Source organism: Microcaecilia unicolor, chromosome 9 (assembly GCF_901765095.1).
Source record: "Microcaecilia unicolor chromosome 9, aMicUni1.1, whole genome shotgun sequence".
NCBI lineage: Eukaryota > Metazoa > Chordata > Amphibia > Gymnophiona > Siphonopidae > Microcaecilia > Microcaecilia unicolor.
Window position 1 is genome coordinate 152,329,015 of NC_044039.1, and position 15,272 is coordinate 152,344,286.

At 45.0% G+C, this 15,272-nt stretch overlaps 1 protein-coding gene across 6 annotated transcripts in view; it reads left to right on the plus strand.

Annotated features, from left to right (window-relative positions):
• The window catches only part of MIA2 (MIA SH3 domain ER export factor 2), a 221,091-nt gene extending 207,132 nt beyond the window's left edge, over positions 1-13,959 (plus strand). For 4 of the 6 annotated variants that reach the window (XM_030215534.1, XM_030215535.1, XM_030215536.1 and 1 more), the window contains 2 exons: positions 4,907-5,138; positions 13,533-13,958. In XM_030215534.1, the coding sequence (XP_030071394.1) occupies positions 4,907-5,138; positions 13,533-13,702 (402 nt within the window). In that variant the 3' untranslated portion in view covers positions 13,703-13,958. Of the gene's footprint in view, positions 1-4,906; positions 5,139-13,532 lie in introns of all 6 variants that reach the window. The other 2 variants (XM_030215533.1, XM_030215537.1) reach the window with 2 other exon arrangements.
• The last annotated feature ends 1,313 nt before the right edge of the window (positions 13,960-15,272 follow it).

Genomic DNA, 15,272 nt, shown 5'->3' on the forward strand with positions numbered 1-15,272 from the left:
GGAAGCATTGAAGATGTCAGTGGAACCGCCAGAACCTCTCCAAGTTACTTGAGCACCCTCGGATGTATCCCATCAGGCCCCATCGCTTTGTCTACTTTTAGTTTAGCTAACTCACGAACACACTCTTCTGAGAATCAATCCCAGTCTACCATACATCTATCCCCATTTGCATTTGTTTTCTGTGGTTCTACCACAGAAAATAAATAATTGTTAAGCAGTTCAGCTTTATACTTATCAGCTTCTACATATTTCTCCCCCTCAGCTTTCGAGTCTCACAATGCTATTATGGCACTTCCTCCTGTCATTTATATATCTGAAAAATGTCTTGTCTCCCAATTTTACCATATCAGCTATCTTTCATTTGCATCGTTGCATTCCTGACAGCTTTTCCAACTTCTCTTAGCTTTTCCAGGTATTTTTCCCTGTCCTCCTCTTTCTGAGTCGTAACGTATGAAAACTAACCTTCTTTTCCTCTTACTTTTATGTAATCTTTTAACATAAAGGTTTGTAATAGCTGCTTTCAGTTTTGCCCACTGCTGTTCTACTCCCTTCAGCTGTTCCCAGCCAACTAACTCCTGAGAAATTCCCTCATCCCAGCAAAGTTAGTTCTTTTGAAATCTAGGACCTTCAATCTCAAATGAGCCCTCCCTTCCTTTATCTTAATATTGAACCACAACATTCAGTGATCACTAGATGCCAAATGATCTCTCATCGTAACATCAGAAACATTGTCCCCGTTTGTACCAGATCTAGGATAGCTCCATCTCGCATCAGTTCTGTTACCCACTGCTGAAGCAATTCTTCCTGTAGAGAATACAAGATCTCTTTGCTTCTAGATGACCGTGCAGCAGGGATGCCCCAATCGACGTCCAGCATGTTAAAATCACCTATAAGTATAATACTTCCACTTTCCTAGCTATTTTGTGGCTGTCTTCAATGAAGCCTCTGTCCATTTCTCCTGACTGTGAAGGTGATCTGTATATTACACCAATGTAAATTGTGTTGGTTAAACTGGTTAAGAGGGAAAGGAAAATGTAAGTTGGCTTCTATCATTGCAGCCTCTAGATCTAGAAATTTGTTTCCCATACTAGGGCATTGATCTACAAGGTTCTCCACGTGTTACTTTTTTTCCCCCCTTTTCTATAAGGGTTATTAATTACTTTGGGGCTTTTCTCACCCATCCCCAGCAAATTTAGTTTAAAGCCCTCTTTAGTAATTTAGCCAGTCTGTTACTGAAGACACTTCGTCCCTTCCTTGAAAGATGGACACCATCACCGCTCAGTAGCTCTTGGAAAATCATCCCATGGTCTAGGAAACTGAAGCACTCGTGTTGGCACGATCCACACAGCCACACCTTTAGCTCCAGAATGTGAGCTTTCCTCATTTGGCCTTTTCCTTCAACAGGAAGAATCGATGAGAACACTGCCTGAGCACCTAGGTGCTTTATCCTCTGACCTAGAGATAATGAAGTCACGTTTGATATGTTCAGTGGACGTTTATGGTGGCCATTTTATAACATGGACATTCCTGTGCTGTTACAATGATGTCCATGTCTCTCTTGTTTATCCCCATTCATAGTTTGGCCATTGTCACCAGCACATGGCCGTCCATTTATCATGTATTTTAGAACAGGCTGTATGTCGGAAGGTTCTGTTCTAAAATACTAGCACCACCAGCAACTTACTAACCTGGATGTCCTTTCTAAAATGCTATTCTATATGTCAGAAAAACAACTAGAGGATTAAGGGGTCCTTTTACTAAGTCATAGTAGATCTACTGTGGGCCTACCATGCGGTAAAAGGGCACTACTGCAGGACACGCTGAAGTGTCCCATGATAGTTTGGACAGCAGCTCGTGCTACTCCTACAGTTCAAAATATATTAAATTTTTTCCCACGGGAGGCATGTCTGGGGGTGGAGAGTAGGTGTGCCTGCTCTAATCAGGTAGCATGGGCACATTACCGCATGCTACCTGATTAGCGTGGGAGTCCTTACCGCCTCCTAAATAGGTGGCGGTAATGGCCATGCGCTAATGGGGAAATGAGTGCATGGTCATTAAAAAAAAAAAAAAAAGCTGACTGGCTGTTTTTCTACTGTGCTAGAAAGTGGCCAGAGCACACGGCAAACCCACACACTAACCGCAGCTTCAGCCACTTTCTAGCGCGCCTTAGTAAAAGGAACCCCTAAGTTTCTGAATTACTGAACACAAATATTATCAAAAGGGATACTGGAGGTTCCAATAGTCTCTCACTGCATTGGCAAACATGATTTCTGATTTATGGCATATTGCTATAGATTAACTACAAGATAATACCCAAAAGGGCAACCATGGTAAAGCCTTTTGAGCTTAGAATAAAGATGGATTTTTCATTTAAACGTGGTTGAGCCTCATCGGTTAAATGGCTTTTTAGACAAGAAGGTTTTTTTCTAATACGAATGTTTTGTAACATAGATTTTTCCCCCTCAAATATAGCACTTTTCCTAACATAATTTTTTAACAAGTATTTTGCTAATGTGTGTGATCACTTCCAACATGAATATTTTTCATACTGGCAGTTTTTGCTGAGATTTATTTTTCTTTCTGGCTTTCGTTATGAATTTTTAAATTAAAATTAAGTCTCGTAATATGTTGCTCTGGATACCCCTGTGTACCCTACATTGAGTCAATAAAACCTTAAAATGTTTTGATTGCCCTTTTTTGAGCCAATAAGACTTAACGTTTAAATGGACATTGATGATGTTGATAGGCTGTTTGCAATTGGCTATTTTTGAATTCAAAAGGCTATACTCTTATGCGCTTGCAATTATTATTTCATGATGGAATCTGCACGCTATTTTGAGTTGTTCTGATCAGTGACTGTCACTCTTAGCCTAGTAAGCTATCAAAGAAGTTATAGCTAAAGGCAGTGGAAACTCTGAGGTCTTTTCTCCCCATTGCACTTTTTAGGCAAATAAATATCTAGTTTATAACTAATTGTGGCTTCATTAATATCCACCAGCAATGCCTCTGCTGTCTCACAGTGCCAAGGTGTCCCTGAGGCAAGACAGTTTTGAAGGCTCTTTTACTCATCATAATCACATTTTTCTCCACCACCTAAGACCCACGAAAAGGCAAGAAAAGCAGTTTCTTTACAGGCTCTTAGGACTTCATTATCAGACATTTTGACCCTGGTCATTCCATAATCTGATCAGTTGGTGGGGCATAATAAGTAGTTCCAACACCACTGTCCCTACTTGAGGACCTTAAAATGGCAGTTAATAAATTCCCACAGTACATCTGTTTCTGGTTGCTCTGCATAATCAAAACCTCAACATGGGGCAGCCTTTAGCGTGTGTGGCTGGTTCATCCTGCTTGTAGATAGAGAAACCAAAGTTGCTTTCTTGTTAACCAGGGCTCTCCATAGACAACATGATAAATCTGACACACATACCCACCGTCCTTCCCAAGGAGTTGACGTACACTCTACATGATGGCCTAGTGGTTAGAGCACTGGTCTTGAAATCCAGAGGTGGCTGGTTCAAATCCCACTGCTGCTCCTTGTGATCTTGGGCAAGTCACTTGACCCTCCATTGCCTCAGGTACAAACTTAGTTTGTGAGCCCTCCTGGCCTGAATGTAACTCACCTTGAGCTACTACTGAAAAAGGTGTGAGCAAAATCTAAATAAATAAATGAGACTGAAAAGACCCATGTGGTAGCAGCTGCATGGGAATCATATTCAGAAAAGCCTGGTACTGTTGGATGATTTTGCCCATTTGTGTATCTGATTTATCCTGTTTATAAAGAACCCCTATTACAGGTAAACAGTTTTGCTTTTATTCCACTTGTATTGTATTCTGTTTGTAATGAGTCAGAAAATACATGTGCATCTACTGGATACATGGTAATAAACACTGAAAGGAACTGAATTAGCACAACTGGGGCTGTAGCTTTGATGATCCTTTTTCTTTTATTTTTTTTGTTTAAGTAAGGAATTTGATTAACCAAGTACAATCTGATTCATTATTTACAGTCACATTATTTCATCTTGTGCTTTGTATTTGGAGACTACAGCAATAGGTGGCTGCTTTCATTTACTGATAAATGTACTAAATAAATAAATAAATAAATAGTTATTCGCCATTTTGTCATAAGTACATAAGCACCGCCATACTGGGAAAAGACCAAGGGTCCATCAAGCCCAGCATCCTGTCTCAGACAGCGGCCAATCCAGGCTTCAAGAACCCCCCCCCCCCCCCCCCCCACAAAAAAAAATTAATAATGTTCAATGGACTTTTCCCTCAGGAATCTTTCCAAACCCCCTTTAAATTCCGTAAGGCCAGCTGCTGTCACTACATTCTCCGGCAATGAGTTCCAGAGTCTAACTACACACGCTGAGTGAAGAAAAACTTTCTCCTATTTGTAAGGTTAATTCATAGTCGGAGAATGCTTCAAAACATCGCAGTCACAACACCCTGTTAAATCTCACAATTTTCCATGATTGTTCCTTAATATAACAGCTTCAGAGGTTTCTACATATGAGCAACTGCGTCATTTCTGTTTAATTTCATAACATTTTTTTCCTGAAGGTGTACTGTATTGTCATGTCTTCCTCTTTAACAGTAATAAAACAAAATGTATTATTTTTAATTTAAAAATAGTAAAGACTTGTCAATGTACCAATGTTTTTCTGTTCCTAAGGTACCATTTCTTTTAGAATATTTTTATTGTGACTAGCCATACAGTTGAAGTACCTCTTTATAGTAATCTATAGACAATATTCTAAAATTAAAATGTCAAGACTTTTCTGCCATTATGCATCTGCCTGGGGAAGCATTAAGCTTCCTCTCTGTTTGTTGACGGTTAGAGTCCTAACTATGTGAAAGATACTCCAGTAAGAATAAAGATTCTATATGTTGTATTTTATAGGGTTTGCTAAATGCTTCTGATCGACATCTTCCATCTGGAATTGAGGGAAGGGGCTCAGGCTACATACCATTACCTCACCCTCCAATCAGAAGTCCCTTGTTGCCAGTGGATCCAAGAGGCCCTTTTCTGAGACGAGGCCCTCTTTTTCCTCCACCTCTGCACCCTGGCATGTATGGACCGCGAGAATATTTCCCAAGAGATTTTGCAGGTGTACCACGTCCTCCACCACCAAGTATGTAGCTTTTTGAGGCATTTAAAAACCATATTCGAGCAATAAAATATATTATTTTTCTTCTTTGAAACCAGATTATTATAGTATTTGGACTGAACATTTGCATATCTTCATTAATATATATAACACCTGTGCACAGAGAGTAAATACTGACTTTTTGGCCTTTATATGCTTGGATTTGTGTTAACTCCATTGCCAATACATTTATTTTTTAAAATATTTCCTAAATAATAAATATACATTTATATTCTGCACAGTCAGGAGGCCAGTCCTCTTGGCAGATACATAGTAGATGATGGAATTTAGGAACTAGTTGGCTCATCCAGTCTGTCTACTTGTCTTTCTTTCTGATTCTCTACCAGTTTTGGTTGATAAGCATATACATTCCCCAAACTATCCAGCCCATTAAATATAAAAGATGGTCTTTTCAATATTCTTCCCAACCACCATCACTCGCCTCTTATAGGAACAAAAACATAGTGCTCATAGGTATTAATTCTGGAAGCCTTATTGAGTTTTATAAAGATTTGGAGTCTAATAAGATAAATTATATAGATGTGCATGTCTACATTTCTGAAACTTTACATTAGGGGAAGATCACAGACAGAAAAGGTCAATAAACAGTAGCTGATGTCAAACTAATTCCTGATATTTTCAGTGCAGTTTCATAAAGCAACTTTAGTCAGATAAGCTCTTAGACTAGAACACTATCACCACAGAAATATCAAGTGACCAGCATGTTCCTTTCTCTTTAGTTTCTCAAAACTTATCTGTTCGGTTATGAGAGATTTTTATAGTGTCTTGCAGCTGGTCTCTGTTAGGTTTGCTCTGAACAAGGAAGATGGTTTAATGGGGCTGTGAAGGTAGTTTTTCCACCGGGAGCCAAAATGTCCTGTGATGGTGAAGTGTTTTGTGCCTTCTGGATCATGAAGGAGGAAATGCCAGAGATGGCTGAGAGGCTGAACACTGGATGTTTAAGAACATAAGAATAGCCATATTGGGTCAGACCAATGGCCCATCTAGCCCAGTATCCTGCTTCCAACAGTGGCCAATCCAGTTCACAAGTACCTGGCAGAAACCCAAGTAGTATCAATATTCCATGTTACCAATCCCAGGGCAAGCAGTGGCTTCCCCCATGTCCATCTCAATAACAGACAATAGACTGACTCCAGGAACTTTCAGCCATTTCCCTTATTTTGTCACAGTCACCCTTTTGAAAATTGAATGCTGCTACAGTATATATCTTTAGTGACTTCACCCTAGGTATCAGCTCAAATTTGATACCTGCATTCTACTAAAGACTAGATCTAAATAGCTCCCCTTCTTATCGGTTCTTGGACCAGTTGCTCCATCTACCAGCAGGTGGAGATAGAGAGCAAACTTTTGCCTCCCTATATGTGGTCATGTGCTGCCGGAAACTCCTCAGTATGTCGATATCAAAGCTCCATCCGCAGGACTCAGCACTTAGAGAATTACACCCACGAAGGGACACTCTGCCCAGCTCACCACCGCCGAAACGGGGGAGGGGAATTAACCCAGCTCATCCCCACACAGGTGGGGGAGGGGAATCCGTCCAGCTCATCCCCGCGGAGCGGGGGAGGGACACCACACCCGCCGATGCGGGGGGATCTGGCTTATCCTGCAACCGCAACCGCGGGAGGAGCTGACTGACCCTAACACCGCCGAAGCGGGAGGGGTACAAAGCTGCCCTACAGCCGCACGAAGCGGGAGGGAGTGCCGGCAGAATTTATGTCTCAATCCAGCCCCGTAAAACGGAGGGGAGAGGAATGCAGCAGCTCACTGTAACACAAACTCGTCTCAACTCTTGAAGAATCCAAGTGAAAGAAGAACTTGAACACGAAGTCCTCCTGAAGTAACTGAAGGCTAAACTTGAACCTAAAATTCAACCAGAATATAAACAGTACAGATATCTGGGAGGGGCTATGGATTGATCAGCTATGATTAATGGAAAGAAAATTATCAGGTATGATTATACATAATTTTACCTTCCATATCATCAAGCTGATCAATCCATAGACTGGTGGGATGTACCGAAGCAGTACTCACCCAGGGCGGGACATAGAAATCCCTGACCTCAACACTGAAGCTCCAAACCGGGCCTCCGCCCGTGCAGCCACAGTCAAACGGTAATGCTTGGAGAATGTATGAGCCGAAGCCCAAGTTGCCGCCTTGCATATCTCTTCCAAGGAGACGGATCCGGCCTCTGCCATCGAGGCCGCCTGAGCTCTCGTGGAGTGAGCCTTCAGCTGGATAGGCGGCACCTTCCCCGCGGCCACATAAGCCGCTGCAATGGCTTCCTTGACCCATCTTGCCACTGTAGGCTTAGCAGCCTGCAGACCCTTACGAGGACCTGCAAACAGGACAAACAGATGATCCGATTTCCGGAAATCATTGGTCACTTCCAAGTATCTGATGATGACTCGTCTCACATCCAGATATTTAAGAGCAGAGTACTCCTCTGGGTAGTCCTCCCTACGAAAGGAAGGGAGACAGAGCTGCTGATTCACATGGAAGCGAGAACCAATCTTGGGCAGGAAGGAAGGCACTGTGCGAATAGTCACTCCTGCCTCAGTGAACTGCAGAAAAGGCTCTCGACATGAGAGCGCCTGGAGCTCGGAAACTCTTCTGGCTGAAGTGATAGCCACCAAAAAGACTGCTTTCAACGTCAGGTCTTTCAGAGATGCCCTCGACAAGGGTTCCAAAGGCGGCTTCTGCAATGCTCTTAGCACCAGGTTGAGATTCCACGCAGGCACCACTGAGTGCAGAGGAGGGCGCAGGTGATTAACTCCCTTGAGAAAGCGCACCACATCTGGCTGCGAAGCCAGGGAAACACCCTTCAGGCGGCCCCTGAAGCAAGCCAGAGCCGCTACCTGGACTTTAAGGGAACTGAGCGACAGGCCTTTCTCCAGACCTTCTTGCAGGAACGCCAACACTGAAGAAATTGGAGCAGTAAAGGGAGAAAGTGAGCCTGCTTCACACCATGCTGCAAAGATACGCCAAACCCTGGCGTAAGCAGTAGAAGTAGAGCGCTTCCTCGCTCTCAGCATAGTGGCGATGACCTTGTCTGAGAAGCCCTTCTTCCTCAGACGCTGCCGCTCAATAGCCAGGCCGTAAGACCAAAGGGAGAGGGATCCTCCATCACCACGGGACCCTGATGTAACAGGCCCTGCTCCACTGACAGCCGCAGAGGATCGTCGACTGAGAGCCTGAACAAGTCCGCATACCAGGGACGTCTGGGCCAATCCGGACCCACCAGGATTACCCTGCCGGGATGCTTTGCCACCCGGTCTAGCACCCTGCCCAACATGGGCCAGGGCGGGAACACATAGAGGAGCTCTTGTGTCGGCCACTGTTGGAGAAGAGCATCTACTCCCAGGGATCGAGGGTCCCGTCCTCTGCTGAAAAAGCGCGGCACTTGGCCATTGGCCGATGACGCCATCAGATCTAGGCTCGGCTGGCCCCAGCGCTTCGTGATGTCCAAGAACGCCTGAGCAGATAGTTCCCACTCTCCGGGCTCCAAGGTATGGCGACTGAGAAAGTCCGCCTTGACATTCATGACTCCGGCAATGTGGGCCGCTGAAAGCTGCTCCAGGTTCGCTTCCGCCCACTGGCAAAGACTCATAGCCTCCTTGGCTAGAGGGGCGCTCTTGGTACCTCCCTGGCGGTTGATATAGGCCACAGCCGTGGCATTGTCCGACAGGACCGTACAGGCTTCAACACCAGTACCGGGATGAACTCCAATAACACCAACCGAATGGCTCTGAGTTCCAGGAGGTTGATAGACCACTTGCCTCTGCAGGAGACTAGAGCCCCTGCGCTGTCCTTCCCAAGCAGTGGGCTCCCCAGCCCATCAAAGAGGCGTCTGTCGTGACGACAATCCACTCCGGGGTCACCAGAGGCAATCCTGCAGACAACTTGTCTGTCTGCGTCCACCAGCTCAGCGCCTTGCGCACTGCTGGGTCCACGGGAAGGCGCACAGCATAATCCTCCGACATCGGAGTCCAGCGCAGCAGCAGAGATAGCTGTAGTGGTCTCATATGAGCCCTGGCCCAGGGCACTACTTCCATCGTGGCCGTCATAGAGCCCAACAGCTGCACGTAGTCCCAAGCCCGAATAGGAGAGGCTACTAGGAACTAGTCCACCTGAGCCTGAAGCTTGACAATCCGATTGTCTGGCAGGAACACTCTGCCCACTTGGGTGTCGAATCGAACTTCCAGATACACCAGGGACTGAGTCGGGCGCAGCTGGCTCTTCTTCCAGTTGATGATCCATCCCAGGGAGCTCAAAAGAGCAATTACCCGGTCCATAGCTTTGCCGCACTCTGCATAAGAGGGGGCTCGGATCAACCAGTCGTCCAGATAAGGATGGACTTGTACTCCTTCCTTTAGCAGGAAGGCCGCTATGACCCCCATTACTTTGGAAAAGGTCCGCGGAGCAGTAGCCAACCCGAAAGGGAGGGCTCTGAACTGGAAGTGTCGTCTCAGGACTGTAAAACGCAGAAAGCGTTGGAGAGGAGGCCAGATGGGAATATGCAGGTACGCTTCCTTGATGTCCAAGGAAGCCAAGAACTCTCCTGCCTTCACTGCCGCTATAACAGAGCGGAGAGTCTCCATGCGAAAGTGCCTCACTTCCAGGCCCGATTGACCCCTTTAAGGTCGAGGATAGGCCGGACAGGCCTCCTTTCTTTGGAACCACAAAGGAAATGGAGTAACGTCCCTTGCCAATCTGATTTTTTGGCACCGGAACGACCGCACCCCGGCGGATCAGGTTGTCCAAGGTCTGCTGCACTGCCACAGCTTTGACCGGAGACTTGCAGGGAGAGAGTACAAACCCGACTTTTAAGGGTCGGCAGAACTCTAGTTTGTAGCCGTCTCTGATGACTTCCAGCACCCACGCGTCTGAAGTTATTGTGGTCCACTCGCCCAGAAACGAGGACAGCCGTCCTCCAATCTGCACTGGGGCGTGGACCAAGACCCCGTCATTGGGTACGAGACCCTGGGGGAGGACCGGAGGGAGCACCTCCGGGACGGCGGTCTCTGCGAAAGGAATGCTGCTTGGGGGAGAAATTCCTCTTGAAGGAAGAGGGGGCAGAGCCCGACTTGCCCGGGCGGTACCGACGGGCTTCCTGCAACCGTCCTCTGGAGGTACCGGGACGAGTACTAGCCCGAGCCCTGACCTCTGGTAATTTCTTGCCCTTAGACGTGCCGAGATCGGTCACGATTTTGTCCAGCTCGACCCCAAAGAGCAGCTTGCCTTTAAAAGGCAACCTAGCCAGGCGGGATTTAGAGGCGTGGTCAGCAGACCAATGTTTCAGCCAAAGCCACCGCCGCGCAGAGATTGTCTGAGCCATGCCTTTCGCTGAGGCCCTCAAGACATCATACAGCAAGTCTGCCAAATAGGCTAAGCCCGATTCCAGGGCCGGCCAATCAGCCCTCAAGGAAAGATCCGAGGGGGAAGCCCGCTGCACCATAGTCAGGCACGCCCTGGCCACATAGGAGCCGCAAACTGAGGCCTGCAAACTTAAAGCAGCCGCCTCAAAGGACGACCTTAAGGCCGCCTCCAATCTTCTGTCTTGGGCGTCCTTTAGGGCCGTGCCACCTTCCACCGGCAACGCCGTTTTCTTAGTCACCGCAGTGATTAAAGAATCCACGGTAGGCCACAGATAGGCCTCACGTTCACTCACAGCCAAAGGATAGAGGCGGGACATAGCCCTAGCCACTTTAAGGCTCGCTTCTGGGACATCCCATTGAGCCGAAATTAAGGTGTGCATGGCATCATGCACGTGGAAGGTTCTAGGCGGGCGCTTCGTCCCCAGCATAATGGCAGAGCCAACAGGGGCTGAGGGAGAGACGTCCTCCGGAGAGGAAATCTTCAAAGTGTCCATGGCCTGTAACAACAGGTTGGGCAAATCCTCTGAGCTAAAAAGCCGCGCTGCAGAGGGGTCATCCGCTCCATCCGAGCGGGGATCCGTCTCCTCCAAGGAATCCGCAAAGGACCGTTGGGAGACCTCAGACACGCTGCCCTCATCTACATCGGAGGAGACAAATTCCTCCAAGGCCTGGGAATCAACCCGAGGGCGTTTACCTCTGGGAACCTCAACCTCTTTACCAGACGAGGGAGCAGGGGCAGCGTTGTGCATGAGGAAGGCCTGATGCAGCAGCAAAACAAACTCGGGGGAGAAACCCCCCAGACTGTGCACTTCCGCAGTCTGGGCAACAGCCCTAGACGCACCCTCAACCGGCGCTCGCAATAGCGGGGGAGAGACATGCTGCGCATCCAAAATGGCGTCCGGCGCGAAACTCCGCAAAGGAGCCGCGCGGGAAGAACGGCTCTTAACTTTAGCCGCTTCTGTGCCGTCGCCCAAATTAAGGGCGTTCATGGCATTAATGTCTCCAACCTCAAGGGCGGCCCAAGAAGAAGCCGTCCGAGCCGCGTGGCCGGCCAAGATGGCGGAGGCGAGGAGCGGGGGATGGGCGTTTATGGCGGGAAAAACCGCCACGCTGGAGGAAGGACCGGGACATTCATCGGTCACGAAACTGTCACCCAACAAGGGCGAATCAGGCTTGAAGACCCCCGCATCCCCTCTAGAAGCGCTCAAGCGACCCGGGGAGCGACCCTTTGCGCCCTCGCCCTCCGACGCCATATGCCACGAGGAGAAGAATCGGGGAACCCCCTGCCCGCTATAAAAAGGTAAAAATTACCTGCTGTCCGCTCCGAGTTGTAACGACCTGGTGTCCCAGTGAGTAGCTGCAATAGACGCTTAAATAAACGTCGAAATAAACGCCTTTAAGGACGTTCAAAATTTTTTTTTTTTTTTTTTTAACGGAGCCAGCGGGAGGGGGGAGAAAAGGAGGGACCTGGCACCACCAGGTTTGCACTTGCTCAAAAGAGCCCTCAACCCCAGGCACTCAACAAAACCTAAAAATTAGGCTTGGAGGCCTAGCCAGAGCTGCTGCTGTGTGTGACCACCACCTGCTGAGATAGAGAACATACTGAGGAGTTTCCGGCAGCACATGACCACATATAGGGAGGCAAAAGTTTGCTCTCTATCTCCACCTGCTGGTAGATGGACACAACCCACCAGTCTATGGATTGATCAGCTTGATGATATGGAAGCAGTTGTTATTACATCTAAGAATTTTACCTCTCAAGCGTCCTCTGATATAGCATTTCTCCAATCAATACTGGGGTCATTGAAATCACCCATTATTATAATGCCCAATTTGCCAGCTTTCCTAATTTCTGTAAACATTTGTTCATCCACTTAACATTGCCTATTTTGCTCTTGTATAGTTGCAGCTATGCCAGGTGCTTCAAATTTGATATACCACCTTTCTTATTCACAGCAAGGCAGTTTACAATAAACAACAATAAAATAATGATTTAAATGTATGTAGCAAAGAGATACTTGAGATGCTAATTTGATGTATTTATTTAGTGCAGCCACAGTACATGTGTTGTAAATGTTTTGGAGCATGCATTTCTTGTATGAAGTATTTTTTTGCTGAAGTTTTTGACACGTGTCTCTTGCCAGACAGTAGTATGTGCCTGAACCTCTGGCCTGCCAAGGAATTAAAGGTGCTAATTCTTTCAGTAGACAGCCCACTGCTTACAACTTTTAAAAGAAAAATCCAGGTTTTTCATGCATAAATGAAAACAGTAATGAGCAAAGCCCGTGCTTATTTTTCATTTGTCACACATTACTGACAGGTTGGCTCATGTTTAGCTGGTTTCCTTCTGATTCAGTAACTGCTTCAGGCATACATCAACCAAATGATTGTTTTGTTCATGAAAACATTTAAATTTAAAGGCACATTTATTTACAGAGGGGGGCAGAGCAAGCTAATTGGTCCAAATCTGTTACAACTCATGTCAACTATATGCATCATAAAGTATACATTAAACAACAGATAAATACTTAAATGTGAAATGGTTATTTTATTTGTACTGTCAGCTTTAAGTGTACATCTGTCTATAGTCATTCTGGTTCCGGAGTAAGGATCCTGCATCATGTGCTTGGTTATGTTGTAGCCAAAGTTTTATTCTGAATTGGTAGTCTCTTTTTTTGTGGGTCTCTAGTTCAGGAAAAAAGTTTATTCCTAGTTTTTGGTACAAGCTTGGATTTGGTTTGACTCCCTAATTAGAATAGCCTATAACTTGGCTAGGCTGTTGTTTCCTTCCTTATCTGCATTTTCTGATTTGTTAAAGGAACAGAATCTGGCTGCCTGTAGATATGATTTTCTAATTTACAAAAAAATGTCGGTGAAAGCACTTAGTCTCGCTGAGTGAAAGATGTTCATTGTCATCAGATTTAATATTACTATGGTGTAACAGACTAAAACAATTTCTGTATTTTTATATCTTTTGAAACAGTGCGAAATCCATTTCCACCATGGCCTTTACCTAATTTTCCACCACAAAGAGCTGGATTTTTCCCACCATTGGCACCACCTGAAAGCAGAAACGAGTTGTTATCTGAACTTGCTCATCATTCTTCCAGTGCCCCCTCTGCAGTAAATGCAGAAACGCAGCAAGAACCTTGACATCCTCTTCAGCCTGGTTTTGAACTTTAAAATTCTTTAGTTTAAGTAACTAGTGTTACTTAACTGCATATTTGCTCAAATTGTAGCTTACAATAGTATAAGTCTCAGGATAGTGTTGTGTACATAAGGATGATTAAAATTGTGAATATTGTGAATAAATGATTTCCATTGTATACTGTCATGCAATATTTTAAATTAAGTAATATGTTTTTAATTGGTTAAAAAGTAAACAGAGTAATTTTTTTAATGTAGTTTAAACTCCTTGCAGAGGCCACTTAAGTGCATGTCAAAAGCTGTATGTATTGCAAAAATAAAAGTGTTTGGACAAATGTGAATAGAATTTAAGATATTTAACTTTTGAACTAATAAACTTTTAAAGATATATTTTGAAAGCTGTCCTAACTTATGAGTTTCGCTCCATTTTCATACTCACTCCTATTTGTATAGGATTTTTCATAAACTTTTCATATACATTTAGATGAGCATAGTTCTTTTTATTTACAGCATTTGGGTTTTTATCACATTTGTGTACTCTGTTCTTGTTATCAGCTCAACAATATCTAAAAAGAAGTTGCCACCCTTCCTCACTCCCATGCTGTTTGATACTGCCTTTTACACATAGAGGCTCATTTTCAAAGCACTTAGCCTCCCAAAGTTCCATAGAAACCTATGGAACTTAGCCTCCCAAAGTGCTTTGAAAATATGCCTCATAGTCTTCTAACAGTTTGAATTAATAGTCTCCTTGTCAAATGAACTGAGTATAGTACTGCTTACACATAAGACAGTCCCTTCTCCATAATCCTTTTACAATCCAGTTGAGACACATATTTCCAAAATACATTTCCAGTAATCAGTGTAACGATTACACAGCAGTTTTTCTGCTCCTTTGGGCTTCCAGCTCAGTTGGGATCTGATTTTTCTTTTCTTCACAACTTAGTCACTGTAATATTTGTACAGTTCATGGATGAGGGACACAAGCCAAAGTAGGGACCTAAATCAGCAATATCCTGAGCCTTGGCCAACCAGTGGAGCAAAGGACCTGAGCTGGGAACTGTGTCTAGGTTTCTCTGCATGGTAGTACATTGCGTTGTCATTGAACTGCCAGGCAGGACTCTTTAGTAAACGTGTTTAAAATGAGGACCCTAAGGAAGCTGCAGTATGGATTCTTTGCTTTCTTAGCTGCTTCTATGCCATGTCACTGCACCTCACTAGCTACAGGTTAGGTTTTGTGCTATGATCAGACTACTAGTATTCACTTATAAATGTATTTACAGCTCCATGACAAACTATGCCTTAGTCTGCTAATGTGCACTATTATTTTCTCACATTTCAATGTATTCCTCCATTAATCATGCTGTCTCTTGTTTTTGAGTCTTTTTGGTCTGAGTACGCAGTCTGGCATCATTTACTAACAAATTACACTGTGTCTGCTAACTAGTGGCACCAAGTATATATATTTTTTCCTTCCTTTCTTTTTGGTGGAGGAAATATTTCAGTAAAACTAGTGCTACTGTTATTGCGTAGATACTGTATACCACATCATTAGTCAGAAAACCTCCCCCTTCCTATA